We start from the raw sequence: 18,882 nt of genomic DNA on the forward strand, positions 1-18,882 counted from the left end.
ATAACCCAAAAGCTGGAAATGTGCCTTACTACAAACAACAGTGAACACTTTTGCATTGCATTTCATTAGAAATTTTAGATGTGAAAAGAGTTGAAACGGCATTTTATTGAATGCATGCTAGAAAGGAGGACTGAATGAAACAATTAATTTTGAATGCATATTGAAGTCAAAGCCATTAAAGCATTAAGCTTACTTATTTTAACCATGTGAAAATTTTCAGAGTATTTGAGAATTTTTTTAGAATGGATGTTAGTCTGACACTAATTTAACACACTACCAAAAGCATAGTAAAATGTGAAAACATTAATGAATGGTATTGCAAAAATCTACTCAAAGTCATTTATTTCTGCTTCTGAAAAAAAGAGATGTAACTTCTCTTTCTTTAAATTACTGGTGCCACAAGTATGTTGGTCATGTAATCTGGTTTCCTGCTTACCAAAAAGGTGTTACTTAACACCAAGAGGTTAGCAGTTCTCTGTATAGACACAAATGCCCAAAAAGTACAATGTATCTATAAAACTTCCCTTAGAACTGAAACCTATAACTTAATGTGGCTAAAATGTGCATGGAGACAACCTTAGAGCAGCTAGGTTACATATTAAACAGCACTACTGTCAAATCCTAGCCAATCTTAACCTAGACTAGTGCCAAACCTCAGAGGCCACCCAAGAAGACTTCTGTATAACCCAGTCCATGATCTAAAGTAGCCCACCAAAATACAGGTCTGGACAACATGGATATGCTATTTCCCTGCAACCACCTTGGTACATACTGGCATCGTGAGACAATGCAGCAACTGTCATGTTCACATACAACTACTTAATTCTTAAAGAAACAAACCTTATGCGAGAGATGCACATATACAATTTCACTGAAGGCAAAAATCTCAGATGCAAACAAGGTTGCCAAGAACACACACTACACCCTCTACACACAATCTCCACCACACACGCAGTCCACTTTATGCTGAGGCACCAAAAAGCAATCTTCCCAAATCTTCACAAACCTCAAAGGCCTCCTAAGCCTATGAACAGCAACTTCTATTCTCAGCAATCTCTAAATCACTCACCAAAAGCAATGCCAAACCACACACATATGCCTACTTCCAGTGTTGCCCTAAGAGCAAAGCCCATAAGGCAAGCAAACACATTACCCAGAACTCTTGTCATAGGGGACTCCAGTACATGACAAAGAGATGCACATCTCACCAGACTGAACAAGGAGAAGATAACGGTTAACTGCTAATCTGGAACCAGAATCCACCAAGTTACAATAGTTCATGTGGGCGTTAACTTCCCTGGACTATATGAAGGCAGACATTATTGATCTCTCTAAATATGTGTCTCAGGCAGATATGTGCCATGACCTGAGTAACATTCTTACTTTACCAAAGAAGATGCCAAGATGCTACAGTATGAACAAAAGATTGCTGACTTCAATAATTGGCTTAGCTTTTGGGGATTCAATATCTGTCAGCATGGGAAGACATGCATAAGAAACCACATTGCTTTGCAAATGATGGTCTGCACATGTCTTCTCTAGGCCTCCAAATATTGGCTAAAGCTTTATCCATTGCCTTAGAGCATTATCTGGCAATGCCAAATTGACAAACCTACCAACATAGCAAATAAAACCCAAAGAAGCCTAAAGGTGTTACTGCTCAATGCTAGGAGCCTAAACGGGAAACTCCACACCCTACAAGCTCTCCCCACTCTGGAGAATATAGATATCTGTGTCATTACCGAGGCATGGTTTCAATCTGCAAAAAGTACTCCAGCACTGTAAGGCTTTAGTGCCTTCCACACATTTAGACTATCAGCAGCACAGTCAGGGACAAAAGGTTTAAGAGTCTCAATCTGTATTAGCGACAAGTGTAACTCTGCATTGGTTAAACAGAGCAATGCCCCAGAATTTATCCACATGCAAATTACCATATATAAAGTCCCATACAATATCCTAGTAAGCTATAGGCCACCCTCTATGTTCGTAGAATCCCATGGCTCATACCGATACCTACTGGAGACATTCACCATTTAACCAAATGCCATATTCATGAGAGACTGACTATCCCTCTCCAGACTGGGAAACATATACTGCCTCATACTCACAGGCACAACTATTCCTGCATTTTATTAACATAAATACTGTTGACCATATAGTGCGCTCACCCACCCGAGGTTCAAAGATAGCTCATTAACCACCTTAAGCATAAAGAATGGGTTAGTTCAGAGAGTAATCTTATCTTTATGGGGGGGACAGAAATGGAGGAGAGGTCATGATTGCTTGCAGTTCATAAACCCCTTTGTAAGAAGTAAGAGCCACCAGCAGGACAGTCTTCCAACCTCAAAACTTCAGAGAAGCGGTGGAAGCAAGCTCAATAGGGGCAATGGTTACGTCTTCCAAAACATTGTTCAGGTCCCAAGCAGGATGAATAGACTTCTTAGATGGCCTAAGGTGAAGGACACCCTTTAAAAACTTACTTCAAAACATGAAGACAAAGATGAATCAGAATAAAGGGAGGCAGAAATGAATGACAAATGAACTTTAATAGAAGAGTATGCCTGGTCTTACCTAAGTGGCTCACTGTCTGATACCAAATAGGCCATCTCCCCATCTGGAAGCATAAGATTTTCAAGTAGCAGGTTTTCCAGCCTTCTGTACGACCAGTAGCACAGCCTCAAAGGGATAATTGAAAGGAATAAAAATCTAATTATCCAAAGAGTTAGATTCAGAGTCTGCAGGTTTGGATAAATCAGAGAACCCCTTTGCTGTGTGAGCAAGTCCATCCAGTTAGTCCTGTGATGTAGCTTGCTATGTTTGCTCTGGGCCAGATGCAATAGAAGGGGGAATCAGTGCTGTCTGGGCCAAAAGGAAATCCCCAGTAACAATTCTGGTTTTCCCTTCTTGGCTTTGGAAAGAACATCGGGAGTTACAGGTAGGGGATGCAATTCCCCTTTCAAGAAAAAGACACAGTGTCCACCTCCTCAGCCTCTGGGCATGGGACTCAAGAACAAAACAGTCCGAATTGTCTGTTCTGACTAAAGGGAAATATTTTTCTGAGGAGTACCTCCCTGATGGACAATCTGTAGGAAGACCTCTCTGTTTAGCATCCATTCATGAGTCTGCCCGAGATCTGTTCCAGAAATATGCCACTCTATTGCTCTCTAAGGGAATAAAAACTGCTAGAAAGGACAGGCTGTGCTGTATGGCTATGTCCCAAGCAGTCATTGCAAGACTGCATAGGTGGTAGGATTTTGTTCCACTATGTTTATGTACCACATAGCTGTGGTATTATCTGGCAGTATTCAGAGAGGACCCAGAGACAAGACTTTATGTAAAGATTATAACACTAGAATCATTGTGTTCATTTCTCTGATATTTATGTGATTCGTCCTGTCCTTTCTTGACCAAACACCCTAGACTTTTACAGTCATTGAATATGCTCTTAGCAAGGGGTATGAACCAGAAAGGGCACTCCCAAATTGAGAGGTATCTGGATGATCCACCAAAGAAACTCCTTCTTGATGCTAATGTAAAAGGAATTGAGAAGTTCAGATGATGGCAATGTTGAGTGCAGACATACTTGAGATACCACTAAGTCTTCTTTATATAGAGCTTGGCCTAAGGAATCATTAGAATAGTGGAAGCTGTAAACCCCAGGGCTCTCAAACTTTCTCCTGTTGAGGTCACATCTACAGGGAGACGAGAATGGAAATTACTCTTTTAGGAACATTTTTTTGTTCTGAAAGTAGAAAGGCCATCAGTGACAGAGTTCAGCTTGCACTAGATCTTTAGAGGGAACCAAATTGGATTTCTTGAGGTTTATGGTGTCTCCCTCACAGTGAAGCAGATTTTTTGTAAAACTTGGTCCACAAGGAGCATTTCGCTTGTAGGAGCCTGAAGGAGTAGGTCTTCTAAGTAAGGGAAAATCTGGACTCCCTGAAGTCTGCAGAAAGCAATAACAGGAGCTAGGCATGTTATGAATACTTTTGGGGCAGTAGAAAGACCAAAGGGTAAAGCACAAAACCTAAAAAGTGATACTGTAAGTCAGAAAACCTTAAAAAACTTCTTGTGAACTGGGTGGATTGGGATATGAAGGTAAGCTGTCTTTGTATCCAAGATTACAAAGAATGCTTGAGGAAGAATCATGGCTAGGATGAAAGTAAGCATTATGAATTTTGAAACACTAAGAAATAAGTTGAGAAGGACAACTCCAGCACAGTTCTCAATTTTCCCATTTTCTGAAAACAAGGAAATGTTTTGAATAGAAACACATTCCATGCTGAAGAGGAAAAATTGATTATTTTGTATCCTGAAGAAACAACTCCTGTACAATTGGAGGGATTAAGCGGAGCTGGTTTAATGGAACTGGAAGAATACCTGATCTGTGTGCAAGAGAAAGCCATGACATCCTGTAACTGCTTTGAATTACTGGGAGAACCCATTTGTCTGTGGTGTTTATTTCCCAAACTGGAAGGGATAGGGAACCTTCTTGTAAGAACGATAAGGGGTAGACCAAGGTGGGGAAAGAGGGGGGAAACAAAGACAGACAGTCACAAGGAGGCTGATCTGTTAGGAAAGGATGTTTAGACCCCTTAAACACCTACCTTATTCATGTTGAGACTTCTTTTTTGAATATCTTTTACCCTTTTGGGGGCCTTTTGCTCTTTGTGAAAAAGAGACCAGCATCAGAAGGTAATTTCTCTGAAATGTGGGTACAAGAGAGAACCGGATTTGCTTAAAATCTTGCACAATATTAGCTCTCTCCTAAAGATTTTTGAAAATGTCAGCAACAGGAAGACCAAAAACAGTGCACCTATCCAGATATAGGTTTAAAATATTGGATTTAACATCCCCAGGAGGAGATTGACGCCCAAGCCTGGAAAATCCCCTCAAAATGAAAACTGTAGTGGCTCCTCTAGAGGAGGCATCAACTGCATCATATCTGCGTTTAATAAAATGATTAGCTACCTGAGTGACAGAATTTAATACAGAAATAGCAGAAGACTTGTTTTCAGAATCAGGTAAACCTTTTATCCATACCTATCAAAAGTACCATTATTCTTATCATTAGAGAAGGCATTGGTAAAAGGCAGGAGTTCAATATCCTTAACAGTTTCCAGGGAAATAACAGCAGAGTCTGATGAGGGGGTACTATACAACAATTTGAAGGACTCTGGGACTTATAACATCTTTCAGGTTTCTTGGGGGCAGACGGTTGAGTTTAAGGATTCATAAACCAGTGACAGTCACATGGCTAAACAATCCAATCAAATTCATAAATTGCTGAACAGGGAACTATACTGGCAACTGTAATTGTAGACTGATAGAAAGATAATCACTAAGACCTGGTGTACTATCTCTAGTGTTTTATTAACAAATGGAACAGATTAAGATAAATTTGATTAGTTTTTTTTTTGGTCATGTGACTTGTGAGTTAATGTGTTTACATGCTTTGGACAAGTTGTATTGTTATTCTGAAGTCCACTGTTATAACATCTGAAAGCTCTAAATATCTCTTTAAAATTCAAGCGACTATACTATAGTGTATGTGTTTTTTTTATCTTTTGCGTTACAAGTCTGCAAAACAAGTTTGCGTTTATTGGTGCTACCAGACTTTTGTTTTTTTACTGATGGTGCATAGCAGTTAGACACAAGAATCTCTAAAATGGCCACCCTAAACATTTCATGACCATATTCCATACAGTTAAACAGTTATAAATGTGCGCAACAATCAGGTAAAATACACAGAGGTACACTTCTTTACATAAAAATACATTACAACCATATTATCATATACAAAATGCTAATCATAAAGTTATAACTGAAAAAAAAAAAAGTATATATATATATATATATATATATATATATATATATATATACACACACCCACACACAGTGCAATAAGGGGCATAGAATGCATGGTACAGGTATTACCATATGATATGGATTGTAAGGTACATACCCAGTGGTATATAGTAATATCTGTACCATACATACCCTCTAATGCCTTCATACCTCTCAACCTCTTAGTGCAAGAAATCTGGATAAAACCTGACAAAATGAGGGGAACAAAGGCACAAAAATAGGAACAGATATTAAATATTGCTCTTATAAACTTAGAAAGTTGCTAGAGGAAACGGGGTTTGTGTTAACATACATTTTCTGAAGGATTTGAAATCTGAAACTCATATGTATGTCATTATTTGGTGACTTCCGTCCTCAGATCATCCCAACGATTTGCCAAAAAACTACAGATTTTATGAGGAACAAACCAAAATTAGGAAGCAAAAATCTGGGGTGGAGTTACCTCAGGGTTCAGTCCTGGGACCACTCTTGTTTGGCATCTACTTCTCTGACGTACAGGCCAACACTAAGGAACTCTGGCTAACAAAGTTCGCAGGTAACTGCAAACCGGGAGACATTATTGAATACGCAAATGATGTGGCTATTCTACCAAAGGGCCTTACAGAAACAGATGCCTGGTGCCGGAGCCATGGGCTCAAGCTTAATGCCAAGAAATGTATAGTTATCCCCTTTGAAAAAAACATGTACCCATATATTACCACATAGGTAGCAGTACACTAAACATCGAAAGTGTGATGAGAGACTTGGGGACACAGGTGGATGGTGGTCTCACCTTCGATAACCAAATCGCCACAACAGTCAGGATATCCTTCTATGTGGCACACCTCATCACTAAGGGCATTTCATCCAGGAAAAAAAGGAGGTCATTATCCCATTGTACTCATCCCTCATTAGACCCATTATAGAGTATAATGCCCCGTTTGGTATGTACATCACAAGACATCTCCAACAGCTGGAAAGGCCACAGAAATACCTCACTAAAAGAATCACAGGCCTAAAGCAGATGCCATATGCTGACCATCTAAAAAAACTCCAGCTATACTCTGTGACATATTGTCTACTCAGAAGCGATCTCTGCTTAACAAACAAGGCCATGTCAAACCCTGAGCTGCTGGACATGCTCCACTTAAAGAAATCCCAATCCCTCAGAGCCACACACTCCAGGGGTCTAAACCTGGTCATCACAATGAACAAAACATGCTGAAGGGATAGGTTCCTGACCCAGAGACTCCCCATACTCCGGAATAGACTGCCCATACATTTTAAGCAGAGCACCCCCTTGGCCCTCTTCAAAAGGAACCTTGATGATTGGATGAGAGATAGGAAATTCACCCCAGGGATCATGTCAGTCATCCTGCTAGACAGGGGTCCAGGGAAGTAAATATTGTGGAAAGAAATATCTAGGGAATTGTTATGGCTTGGCTTGTATAGGCCCTAGGGCCGATAGCCTAGTACCAACCTATGAACCTATGGACATTTTGCGAAAATCTAGACAGTTGAGAGGTATGAATGCCTTACTGCACATACAAGTACATCACAACAGGTAACAGAATGGTGTGATGTGTTAAAGTTTGTCTCTGCAGTCTTCATGCTATTTACAGTACTGCTAGATTTTTGTTGAGGCATTTTCAGTGCCAGCAGGAAACCTATGTCCACCTACTGAGTAGTACCAGTGTTTGATGACTTACTTTCTGCAATCACTGTTAGCAATTACCATTGTTTATGTAGAAAATCCAACATGGAAACAAATTACATTAAATAGGAAGCATTAACTCCACTTACAAAGAACTCTATATACTCCGAATAGAAAACATCAAGTCTGTTGTGTTGCTACCTGTCTTGTATGTTAAAATAGTGGAGAGTACTTTTTTTCTTGTATGAAAACTTCTAATTACAAAAATAATATTGATTCCACCCAGAAAGGACTAGTCTGACAGCCCGACTGAAAATTTATTTATTTATTTTACATTTGTTGACCGGGTTAGTCCAGCTGAGCTTAGTGGCCCAGTGGAGACCCGGGGAGAAAAGCTCCATAGTGAGATACAAATTTCATTACATAAGAGAAATTAAATTATATGCACAATCAGTAAGACATTCACAACTTACACTCTATTAGATTATAGCTCACAGGTAGATGATAATGAGGCTGTGCCCCGAGTGGAGCATTAAACCAATACTAGTGAAAAGGGGAGGAAGAGTAATAGAGATAGAAATGCTAAGAACAGGTTTATCAATGCCAATGTTGTTCAGGCTATTTCATTATATACATATCTTTTATATAAAATTACCACTACATTTAAAGGAGGATTTCACCCTTTGGCTTCCTCTCTTTTCTGCTTCAATTCTGAAAACTATGAAAGCTTGAGGAAAGACAAGTGTCCCAGCTCAAAGCATGTCTGTTCTGTTTGACAATTGCTGCTAACTGTAGTGTGACTGGCTACAGCAGCATCTAGGCAAATGTCATGGATTATACCACACAAGAACAAAGTCATAGACTAGCATGACATCTTACTATGTGGCAGAAGGAATGAAAGAAGATACGATGGCATACTTGCAATTAGCATGCTATTTCTAGGTTTATTTCAGAGTCATTTTGTTTTATAGTGTAGGGTAATTGTTTCTTCAGTACACTAACTGCACTAAGTTAATAAGAGCGCTGGGGAAGTTGAACTGCAATTTTAAATTAAAAGAAGAAATGTGTAGAAAAAACACATCAATATCCAGCAAAATGGCACTGCTATAAGATTCACAGATAACTCATTGCCCATAAAGAAGGGGTTATAACAGCACCATTTGTTTCTTGTATACCATTTCCTGTCAAGCCAAGTGGAGGATGCACTGATCTAAATAGTTTCAACTACAGTTGTGGTGATGCAAGCCTGCTGTAATGAACATCTTTGTGATGACTTCACAGCAGAAGTATGTAGGCAGTAAAACTATGCCAGCACAGTTAACTTTTTCTTACGTCATTGTCACTCCATGTTTGCTGCATGTTGTTTTGAGTCTTGCTGAACCAGAATGCATGCATCACTCCCTGTTTTACTTACCATTTATTTCAGAACTGTATCTAGGTCATTTGGCAACCTGGGCAGTTCCTCAAACTGATACCCCCTCAACAGTTGAGGAGAAAAAAGTATTTTATGCTCCTTTTGGTTGCTGGCTACAGCTATAACAAACTACCTTGTTGTAATAGTTACTACCATACATTCAGCTTCAGCCATAACCATGAATGCAGTATCAGAATTCATTTATGAGGCAGCAATATCTTTGTGGCTTCATAAATCAATGCTAGTACTGCACTCATATTCCATCAGCACCTGCCAATCATCTTCCCTAACAGCCTGCACCACGGACAGCTGCTCCCTTTGCCTCACCCTAGTTAAGATTCTGATACATCTTTGCTAACCAGGAAATTACAGCTAGTCACAGCTAGTTTACAGAAGTGGCCTAGGAAGCAAAATTTCAAAATTAAAGTTACATAAGAAATAACAAAAAATGTTAACACCAATCAAAAACATCACACACAATTCTTACCATATATAAAGTATGCAACATACCCAAATTTTGTTCCAAACAATGCAACAGTTAAAAGTGACTAAGATCATAGTAATAACTACTTTTGATTTACGTTCTCCTCCTAAATGCAGAGAAATGTTGCAGTTACCTCTGGTAAGATTAATGCTCCTCTCCAATATCAGAATACTTCCTGATACAGTAGTCTTGCATTATCAGCACATCTCCAAACTGTCAGAAAATCTGTCAACCTTTCACATATCATCTGATGTGGGTTGTTGCCCCACATCTCACTCCATCCTAAACCTACTTTACTCTGCCCTCATTCTCCCCACCATAGAAGTTAATTCTCTGTTTGGCATTTACAGTTCTAAATAACTCTCCCAACTAGAAAGAACCCAGTATTTTAAGACCACAAAAACAAAACAAACAAAACACAATATAACAAAAAAACAAGGTTTACAGAAATGTTCTTATTTAGATAGAATAAAAAACACGTCCTTATTTTCTGTGACCAACACATTCCTGTGAATTGATCTGTGCTTTGCCTTTTGAGCTATGTTAGCTCTGCACGCAGTGACATTTTCAATGAAAAGGAAAACTATTCAGTTAATACCAATTTTGATGACATAGTTCAATGCCAACATTTTGAATCAGGACTTGTTGATACTGAGTCTTTGACCCAGCACTTGCATGACTTATGGAACAAGCATCTTCTACATATTAGACGGTGTCAAACCTTAAAACGTTTGAACTTCAGTCAGATAAATGGATGGAGTTCCCCACATTCATCCTAGGAGTCACTAGCTACAAACTTCAAACTATGCCAAGCTAACAGTATCATATTCCAATTGTCCCGATTCCCTTTCTGCTTTGCTTTTCCTTCCTTTTCTTCACATTTTCCTTATTCTCCTTCCTTTTATTACAGTACAAGCTGAAAATATTTCAACTATCTCCAAAACTAACTCCACCTGCTACCATCGTCCTGTGAACTATTAGCTAACCTTCAAGGGTTGATCCTCTATGGGACTGCTGGCTAAGGCTAAAATGGCTGACATCATCACAAGTTTATTATAAACATATGAACCTTTAGATAATGGGCGAAAAAGAAAAGAGGCAAAGTTCCAAGGCACACAGACACTATCACTTTATGACAAGCACAGTAAGAAGCAGTAATGTTAATGGGATAATCAGTAAGAATGATGAAAGTACAGGTAGGATCAATATGCATGCACAAAGACCAACACACTCTGCCAGACATTAGTCTTACCTGGGTCCAGCTTCACAATTTTAATGGCTGCCAAGTCTGATGTCTTTGTGAAACGGGCCTGAGGAGAAAAAAAGGAAAAGATAAGGGTAACTATGTACATCATACCGCTGTAGAAACTCTTACTGTTAAATAATTATAAGACAGAATTACTGTCATTTTAATTATGATGTGTAATTTTACATCCTCATCATCAATCTAGCTTACTCATTTGCTTCACTTCATTCACTCTGTCTGGCTGTCACCCTCTCTCTCTCTCTCGTTTACATAGCTGACTTGCCGATGCTAAGTCTACTCTTTATTTTTAACTATTAAGTTACAGAAGGATGTCACTCCATTCCAAAGAATCAAGAGACTTACTACTACTACTGGTACAACTGCAGTCACCACTGAAAGGATAAAGCTCCTTCATTTTTTAATATCTTTATTAAATCACAATTTACATAATGATATAGGCGTAAATACATTTAAAGAAAAGAAAACAAACCATAGAGACATTTTCATGCATTTTCTTTTTAGAAATGATCACACACTCCATCACATAAATTGCTCATTTCCAGCCTTCCTGAACATTATTCTAAATTAATTGTTCCCAGTAATGTCATTTATTTTTAAGTAATTTGCTCCTTCCTTTTTTTCTAAGATCCCACCTCCAATTCTTTTATCTCCTCTACAATGCCCAGTACTTCAATTATAGCTGGTTTACATTTTAATTTACATTTTCTAGTAATTGCTTTTTGGCAGCCAAAAGCATCTAACTCAGTAAGTCCTTACCATGTCTGGGCAACTCAGATCCTTTCTCCCAGTTCAAAACAATAATTTCCTTAGTTGCATCAATTTGCTCCCCCAACATGTATGACAAAAGTACTCTGCAGGAAATTTTTAAAATCTGCCGACTCATAACACTCCCCAAAACAAGTTCTCAGTTATCTCTCTACTTCCTGTCACACCCCTATCATTTCCCATCTACCTGAGGAAAAAATTCTCTCAAGTCTGCTTGAGATATAAAGTTATCTACTTGAACACTTCCAACCAAAAATCATAAACCTTCTGAACTTTGTTACATACTTGGGAGATATATGGATATCCTCCCATTGTTCTTTTGTAAATGGCCTTTCCAGTCTCTCTTCCCAAAATTTTCAAATCTCATCTGATTGACTTTTACAGTTACAATGCAATATTATATATTCCGTACTAAATTATTTATTTTGTAACATCACCTTCTGTTCTGGACTCATCTAAAAAAACTCTATCAGAGCTAGTCTTTCACTTAGCACTCCCTTATCCTTTTATCTTTGATTACACTCGGATTTCAATGCCTGGTAGCAAAGACACCCTCTAAACTGCAGTCCAAACTTCTGCTTGGCCTCATCCCACTCTATTTCCTCAGGGTCTGAAATAGCACAGAGGAATAAAGCTCTGACTTGTTAAAGGTCTGCTTTCTGCTCTAAGGGTACAGGATTTTAATCTTTCTATGCTCATTTCCCTACAGTTCGACCTTCAGCAAGTTACTTAACCAGACAATGCTTTAGGGCAATTAATACTTGGGCTAGGCTCTTTAATGGTCTTCTGGACTACATGCCCAGTGAATAGTAGCTACTCATGAACCTTACTATCTTTCCCTCTTCTACCCAAATGAGTGTTCTGCAACATTCGTATTTGCATCCTACATTTCTTATTACAATGCAATACCCTTTGCTTTTTTCCATACATGCATTCCATGAACCTGAAAACTGGGACAAAGACAGCATAATGTAAAACTTGTAACCAAAATCTGTCTAACCACCCATCTCCTCAGAAATGATGGATACAAACAGGAACAAGTAAAATCAGGCTTTATTTTAACATAAATCCAGTCTGTACTCCAGTTAAGCGCTTATAGTCCTTCATGTACTTCATCAGAAGTGGATACAAACCTCTCATAATACCTTAAATAGGTATAATTGTTCATGTAACTGTTTAAGGGTGGCAGTGGTGGTGCAGGGGTTACTATTGCCACGTCACAGCAAGAGGTTCTCCGGTTCGATCCTTGGCTGGGGTGCCTTCTGTGTGGAGTCAGCATGTCCTCCCTGTGGTCGCGTGGGTTTCCTCGGTGCTCCAGTTTCCTCCCACATCCCAAAGACATACGCTACGTGGATTGGACACTTAGGCGTGAGTGCATGCATGTGTGTGCCTTCTGTGGAAGGTTGGGCACCAGGCTGGCAACTTAACACTGTAAAAACTCCAATGCCAATCATGAGTGGGCAGGTGGTCCGCTGTGGTGACCCCTAACCGGGAAAAACCAGAAGAAGTTCATGTAACTGTTTAAATTACAAATCAGTTAATTAATAAATTAACAATTAAAGAACTTGTACAAAATGTTTTAAAACCTGCAGTTCAGTAACATCAAGTCTTCTTGTGACTACTCAAAACATATACACCAATGTAAAACTGATCTAAAACATTTAAAAAAGAAAACATGAAAACAATCTATAATTTAGCAGCCCACTGTATTAAAGCACTTTGCAAGGAAATTGTGTCATTCAACCCTGGGGGTTCATTTGCATTTAGCCTTAGCTGCCACAAGAGTTCCCGATACAGTAAACTCTCAGTTCACCGGCACCCATGGGGATTGGTAGATGCTAGATAACTGTAGTTTCTGGTTGCTTGAAAGTTACTATTAAAAATATGCCTGACTAATACTGTACCCTATACTATTTATTTGGTTTGACTTGTTCTTAGGTTGGGGAGAGGGAATTTATTCCTATCTTCTTTTTCAAAACTCAGACTCTAAAAACATATGGTATGTTTCTGCATGGGGGGGGGGGGCAGAAAGTGCAGCACATGAAAATTGTACTGTATTTCTTAGATTTTATTTCTGGTTGCTTGGAATTTCCGGTTAACTGAGTTTACTGTACTTTAAGGTGTACTTTAAGGTGTGCTCCCAGGGTCCACCCTGTGGTTCTGTACTATTTATTCAAACACAAAGAAATAAAACATCTTGTTATTTTCACAAATCAACTTGTGCCTAAAAAAAGCATTGTAATCCCTTCTGGCATTAATGTAATAAAGATGCTCCTGCATTCTGTCTCTTAATTTAAGTTCAGTTTTCCAACATAAAAAACTAGAACAGTCACAGAATGCCAACTATACAACCCCCCCCCCCCCCCCAATGTTGCAATCATAATGAGAGTGGAACTTAATCCTATAGTTAACAATGTTGGCAAAAAATTCGTGACTCTCGTATACAAACTGCAGGCAGGCTCCACACTTCCTGGTGTCAAATAATTTCTTCCATCATATTTGGTGCTTCTTCTAATCTTGCCTTGATGTTAAGGTTTCTAGAATAAGTAACACAAGGTTTACTGCCTAACCTGTCGCTTAAAAAATGTTCATGCAAAACAATTTCCCAGTGGTTATGTATGAGTGGCACAATAATTCAACTTTCTTGAGAATATTTCATAACCAAACTGTTCTCGTACCCTTTACCATTGCACTTGTTATTGTAGCTTGAGTGGCTGTAATCCAATCCAGCTCCCAACATACACGGTTTAGACTTCTCACGGTTACTTGCCTACAACTGTAAACTTCCTATCTCTCACAGAGAGGATCTGCTAATGGAAAAAAAATCGCTAATGACTTTGCCAATAAGTTCATAGGTTCATAGATTATTACAAAGCTAACTGCCTCTGTGGGCCATTTTAAGACTAGCCAATTACCTCATGAGAAAATCAAACTCTGTACTTTTTATCTCTAAGGTAAACACCTTAACCATTATGCCAACCTACCACTTCCATGCCTTTCCTGTGTCATTTTTTTTTTGCTTAAAAAATGGGGTACAGCTGAATCCAAAAACATTAATCTAGACATTCACCCATATAAAAACAGGGTAGATTGAAAGGATACATCTCTTAAGAGAGAAGTCAACTCCTACCTGCCCAGATGCTCCTGCTGGGCTACAGGCAGTGGCAGCAGGACCGTATGCTGGAGATCTTGTGTTTGTCACCCAAATGAGAGTTAATATCATCCTTTCATTTCTCCGTTACTACTAATACTGCTATTCCTTCTGCTCCTTCGCCTGCTGCTTCTGCTACTACTATCAGTTTGCAAATGAGCTCAATAGTCAAACTGACCTAAAACTGTGCATTTCTAAAACTGTTTTATTTCTGGGCCCCTAAATGTTAAATGGGTTTTAGCCAGTGTCTCTGTACTCATCCTTTTTTCTTGAATCTAATAAAAGATGCTTATTCTTCCATGTTCAGGACCCAAGAATGGATAAGAGAGGGCCCAAAGCAACTAATACACTGAACTAAGTCAGGTCATAGAAGAGGAGGCAGGAGTATCCATAGTGTTTTTTTCCTGATAAGTTTACACAAACTGCTCATGATTTTCCATTTTTTGTCAGTGATGCATTAGTACAATGATGTTGTGTCTTTCGGCTTTTCCGGGTTAGGGGTCGCCACAGTGGAACTCCGGTCCGCTAATGACTGGCAGTAGATTTTTATGTGCCGAGTTGCCAGCTCTGACGCACAACCTTCAACAAAGGTACGCCCATTCATGCATGTCTCCACGCAGAAGACACTCTAGCTGAGAATCGAACCGGACAGTGTCTTATTGTGAGGCGACAATGCTACCGCAGCACCACCACCGCAGTCATTAGTACAATGATATTACCTTGATTAGTCTATTTTGCAAGCAGTGAAAGAATACTATCCATGGCCTCCTTCTCCAGTATTGGTGGTGAACAAGTTCACTGCCAAGCTTCTGGCTTCCACTAGAGATTGGATTTTTCTACCTGGGAAGGATGGCTGTCCATGGAGGTCTTATTTTTCCCTTCCCAGCTGACAAGGAAATAATCTGAATCATCCCAAAATCAGGGCAACTACTACTATAGAAGTTAATCAATATGCTATGTTAATTTGCAAAGAAATCTGAAAGCCATCCCTCTGCTCAACAAAGAATGGAAACTGGAAAAAAAACTGTTATATGTATTGGTGCTGACAATTCTTTTTAATCCCCTATGCAACATGGGGAAGGCATTTAAGGATGAAGACATTGGATTTTTTCCACCAGAAATAAGAGTAACATTTCCTGTACAGCACATCCTACTAGGTTTCTTTTGCAACAGAAAGTAGTGGGTTTTCAGAAGAGTATCCTAACATTCTGTGGTACCGTAATAGTGCTATCAGAACAAGTATAGGGGAGATCTGTTTGTTATGTAAATTACTTTTATATACACTAACTCCCATGTTTAGATAATCTGATGCCTATGCTCTTAGGAAGTGAGAGGAAACAAAATTAAATCCCTAACTTTATGAAATGGTTAAATAACAACCAACTTTTGCATTATACTGTCTGGGGCACATCTGAACCTGCATCACAATACCTTAGCAACACAATCTCATAAATTATAGCTTAAGTACACAAATGTACTCAAAGTTATTTTACATGAAAATGTGTAACGAATAGAAAGTATTGTATGAAAGAGGCAAGGCCTTGTACTTGCATCCAAACATGGATTCTGCACTCACACATCAACTCAGTGGTAACATAACATGCACTACACAGCTACCCTACAATCATAGCAGGACTATCTTCTATCACTTGATAACTGTGTCTCACAAAGCCCAACATGTGTGTGTGCAAGCATTCCACTGCTGTTCTGGGGTTTTAAAACAATAAATAAATAAATGAATAAATCAGTTATAAAACAAACAAATATTTACATAGGTCCACAGCTGATCAATACATCAAAATTATACATCAACAACAATTAATATTTTTCAAGCAAATCTTTAAGTTTAAGCCAAGAGTTACATAAATTTGTAGCTGCGGTGGTGCAGCAGTTAGCATTGTCGCCTCACAGCAAGAGGTTCTCCCGTTCGATTCTTGGCTGGAGCGCCTTCTGTGTGGAGTTTGTGTATCCTTCCTGCGGTCGAGTGACGTTTAAAGACATGCAGGTAGGTGCGTGCGTGAATGGGTGTGCCATCTTTGAAGGTTGGCTGTCGGGCTGGCAACTCTGCACCGTAAAAAATTCACTGCCAATCATTAGCAAATTGAGAGCTCCGCTGTGGCGACCCCTAACCAGGAAAAGCCAAAAGACATTAGTTAGACATTAGTTTTTTTAGAAGTTCTCATCTTTATAGTATGCAGTTTACTACTGCAAACTGTAATTTTACTTTTCCAGTTTTTAGTAATTACTTTTCTGTCTATAGAATGAATAGATCAAAGAAGAGGCACTTGGGTTTTTGTAATTATCTCAGGAATCGGAGCATGAAATAAAACTAAAGATTTAGAAATATTACATCTATCTGACATAGAGCTTGAATGAAGCTATTCATTTCTTTCCAAATATACCATACATGTCCAATCAGCTATTATTTCAGAATCACAGCTCCAACATTTAATTCTATTTGATCTATGAATAATTGTAATTTTGTTAGGAGTGACAAAAGTGCTGTGTAAGAATTTCCAAATTAAAATTTTCCAATATAATGAAGGTGTAGTTTTTATTTGTAGATTTTTATATTATTCTATTTATTTTTTCTTCAGACAAGTCTTCATTATTAATTTCTGAGGAGTAGTTCCAATATCAATTGTCAAATATGTGAAATCTAACTTAAGAATTTTATAAATTTGTGACAAATATGACGTTTCATTGCATTATTACCAATATTTATTAAGAATTCTAATAATCTGGGGAGCAATTTCTTATCTAGGTTAAAGTATCTTACTGATCTCTGTCTTCACAAAGTCTCTAAATACTCAATTCGACTCAATTACCTCACAACCTAACTCAACCTAACTCTATTCTCCTAGCTAATCTTAGTGGGTACAGTCACTCTTTTTCCCTCAGCACACTCGTAATATTCTTATAGTACAGTTTTTTTTACCTCTTATTACCCCTTTGGATACTGTCACCTTCAGTTTTTCTCAGCCCATTCACAATATTCTCATTGTACATATGTTACATTTGTCTCACTTCTTCGGTCTAATAACCTCACTATCTCTGCCATTTTATAATCTAATGTATATCTAACTATTCCCCCAGCTTTCTCCTCTGCTGTCCATCGCTCCCTTCATGCATCAGGCTATATGGTCTTTACATTATAACTCACAAATAAGCCATTTGTTTGCCTAAACAGGACTAATAAGCAACTGTACAGAATTAATATAGTCAGGTGTTATTTTTGTAGTTGTACCACCAATGTCAAAATATCTAACTATTGATTAGCCATGTTGTTTAATCAACGTTCTTACTACACATGCTACCAATCTGTTCAGCTTGTCTTGTTCTGCAAATAATGCTCATTTACACACACACACACACACACACACACACACACACACACACACACACACACACACACACACACTTCCTATGGCAATAACATTCTGCTTTCTTGATCTATGTAATGATATTGAATAACTGTAATTGTATTGTTGTTATTTTTTTATAACATGTTTCTATTTCTTATATTTATTCTATCTTCTTGTAATTTTTATTATACTGGAGCTTTTCTCCCTGGGCCTCTGCTGAAAATAGGCCATTGGCCCAGTTGGACTTTCCCGGTAAACAAATGTAAAATAAATAAATAAAATAAAATAAAATAAAATTTGCAAAATTAACACATTCTCAGAATCTTGATTCCATTTGGACCTTAAATATTCAATAGTACATATATCAGTACCATTTAAGAATTGATTCCAATAAATTAAGTTATTTTGTTATTTCAATACTAGCATTTTGTTGAAGTTACAAGTTTCTAAGCAGTCATTTGTATATGCAATTGGAAACACAGAAAATATTAAGTCTTTAATGCAAATGGTTAAAATATGTAAACTTTTGGAAAGAGGAAATTATGTTATTTAAATAAGGAATTGAGAAGAGGGTGTAATTCCATTTACGCAAAAATCTTTTAATTACTAGATAAAACTATTAGGGACTATTTGTTTATGACTGAGTAGAATATATTTATTATTTACTAATAATATTTCTTGCTGTATTTGTTTCCCTTTTGAATCATAAGTTGAATTTATATACAATGCTATAACTTTTACAACTGTTAAAGTAGCATACAATTCCATATCAGGGAATCCTATTCCACCATTATCCCAACCTTTTCTGTGCCAAACAAAGGAAACTCTTGATTTATTAGGATACCAAAAAAATTTAAGTAGAATATTATTTATCTTCATAATTTTTTTGGTGGAGATGGTATTAAAAGACAAACAATTCTTTATGGAGAATTACC

The 18,882-nt window shown here is 38.0% G+C and overlaps 1 protein-coding gene across 2 annotated transcripts in view; it reads right to left on the bottom strand.

Moving 5' to 3' along the window:
* The window catches only part of LOC122805364 (mitogen-activated protein kinase kinase kinase kinase 2-like), a 1,562,336-nt gene that overhangs the window by 1,321,502 nt on the left and 221,952 nt on the right, over window positions 1-18,882 (bottom strand). For both annotated transcript variants that reach the window (XM_044075456.1, XM_044075455.1), the window contains exon 2: window positions 10,652-10,709. In XM_044075456.1, coding sequence (XP_043931391.1) covers window positions 10,652-10,709 — 58 coding nt within the window. The remainder of the gene's footprint in view (window positions 1-10,651; window positions 10,710-18,882) is intronic.

This window comes from Protopterus annectens, chromosome 6.part1 (genome assembly GCF_019279795.1).
Source record: "Protopterus annectens isolate FY-2018-M chromosome 6.part1, PAN1.0, whole genome shotgun sequence".
Taxonomy (NCBI): Eukaryota; Metazoa; Chordata; order Ceratodontiformes; family Protopteridae; genus Protopterus; species Protopterus annectens.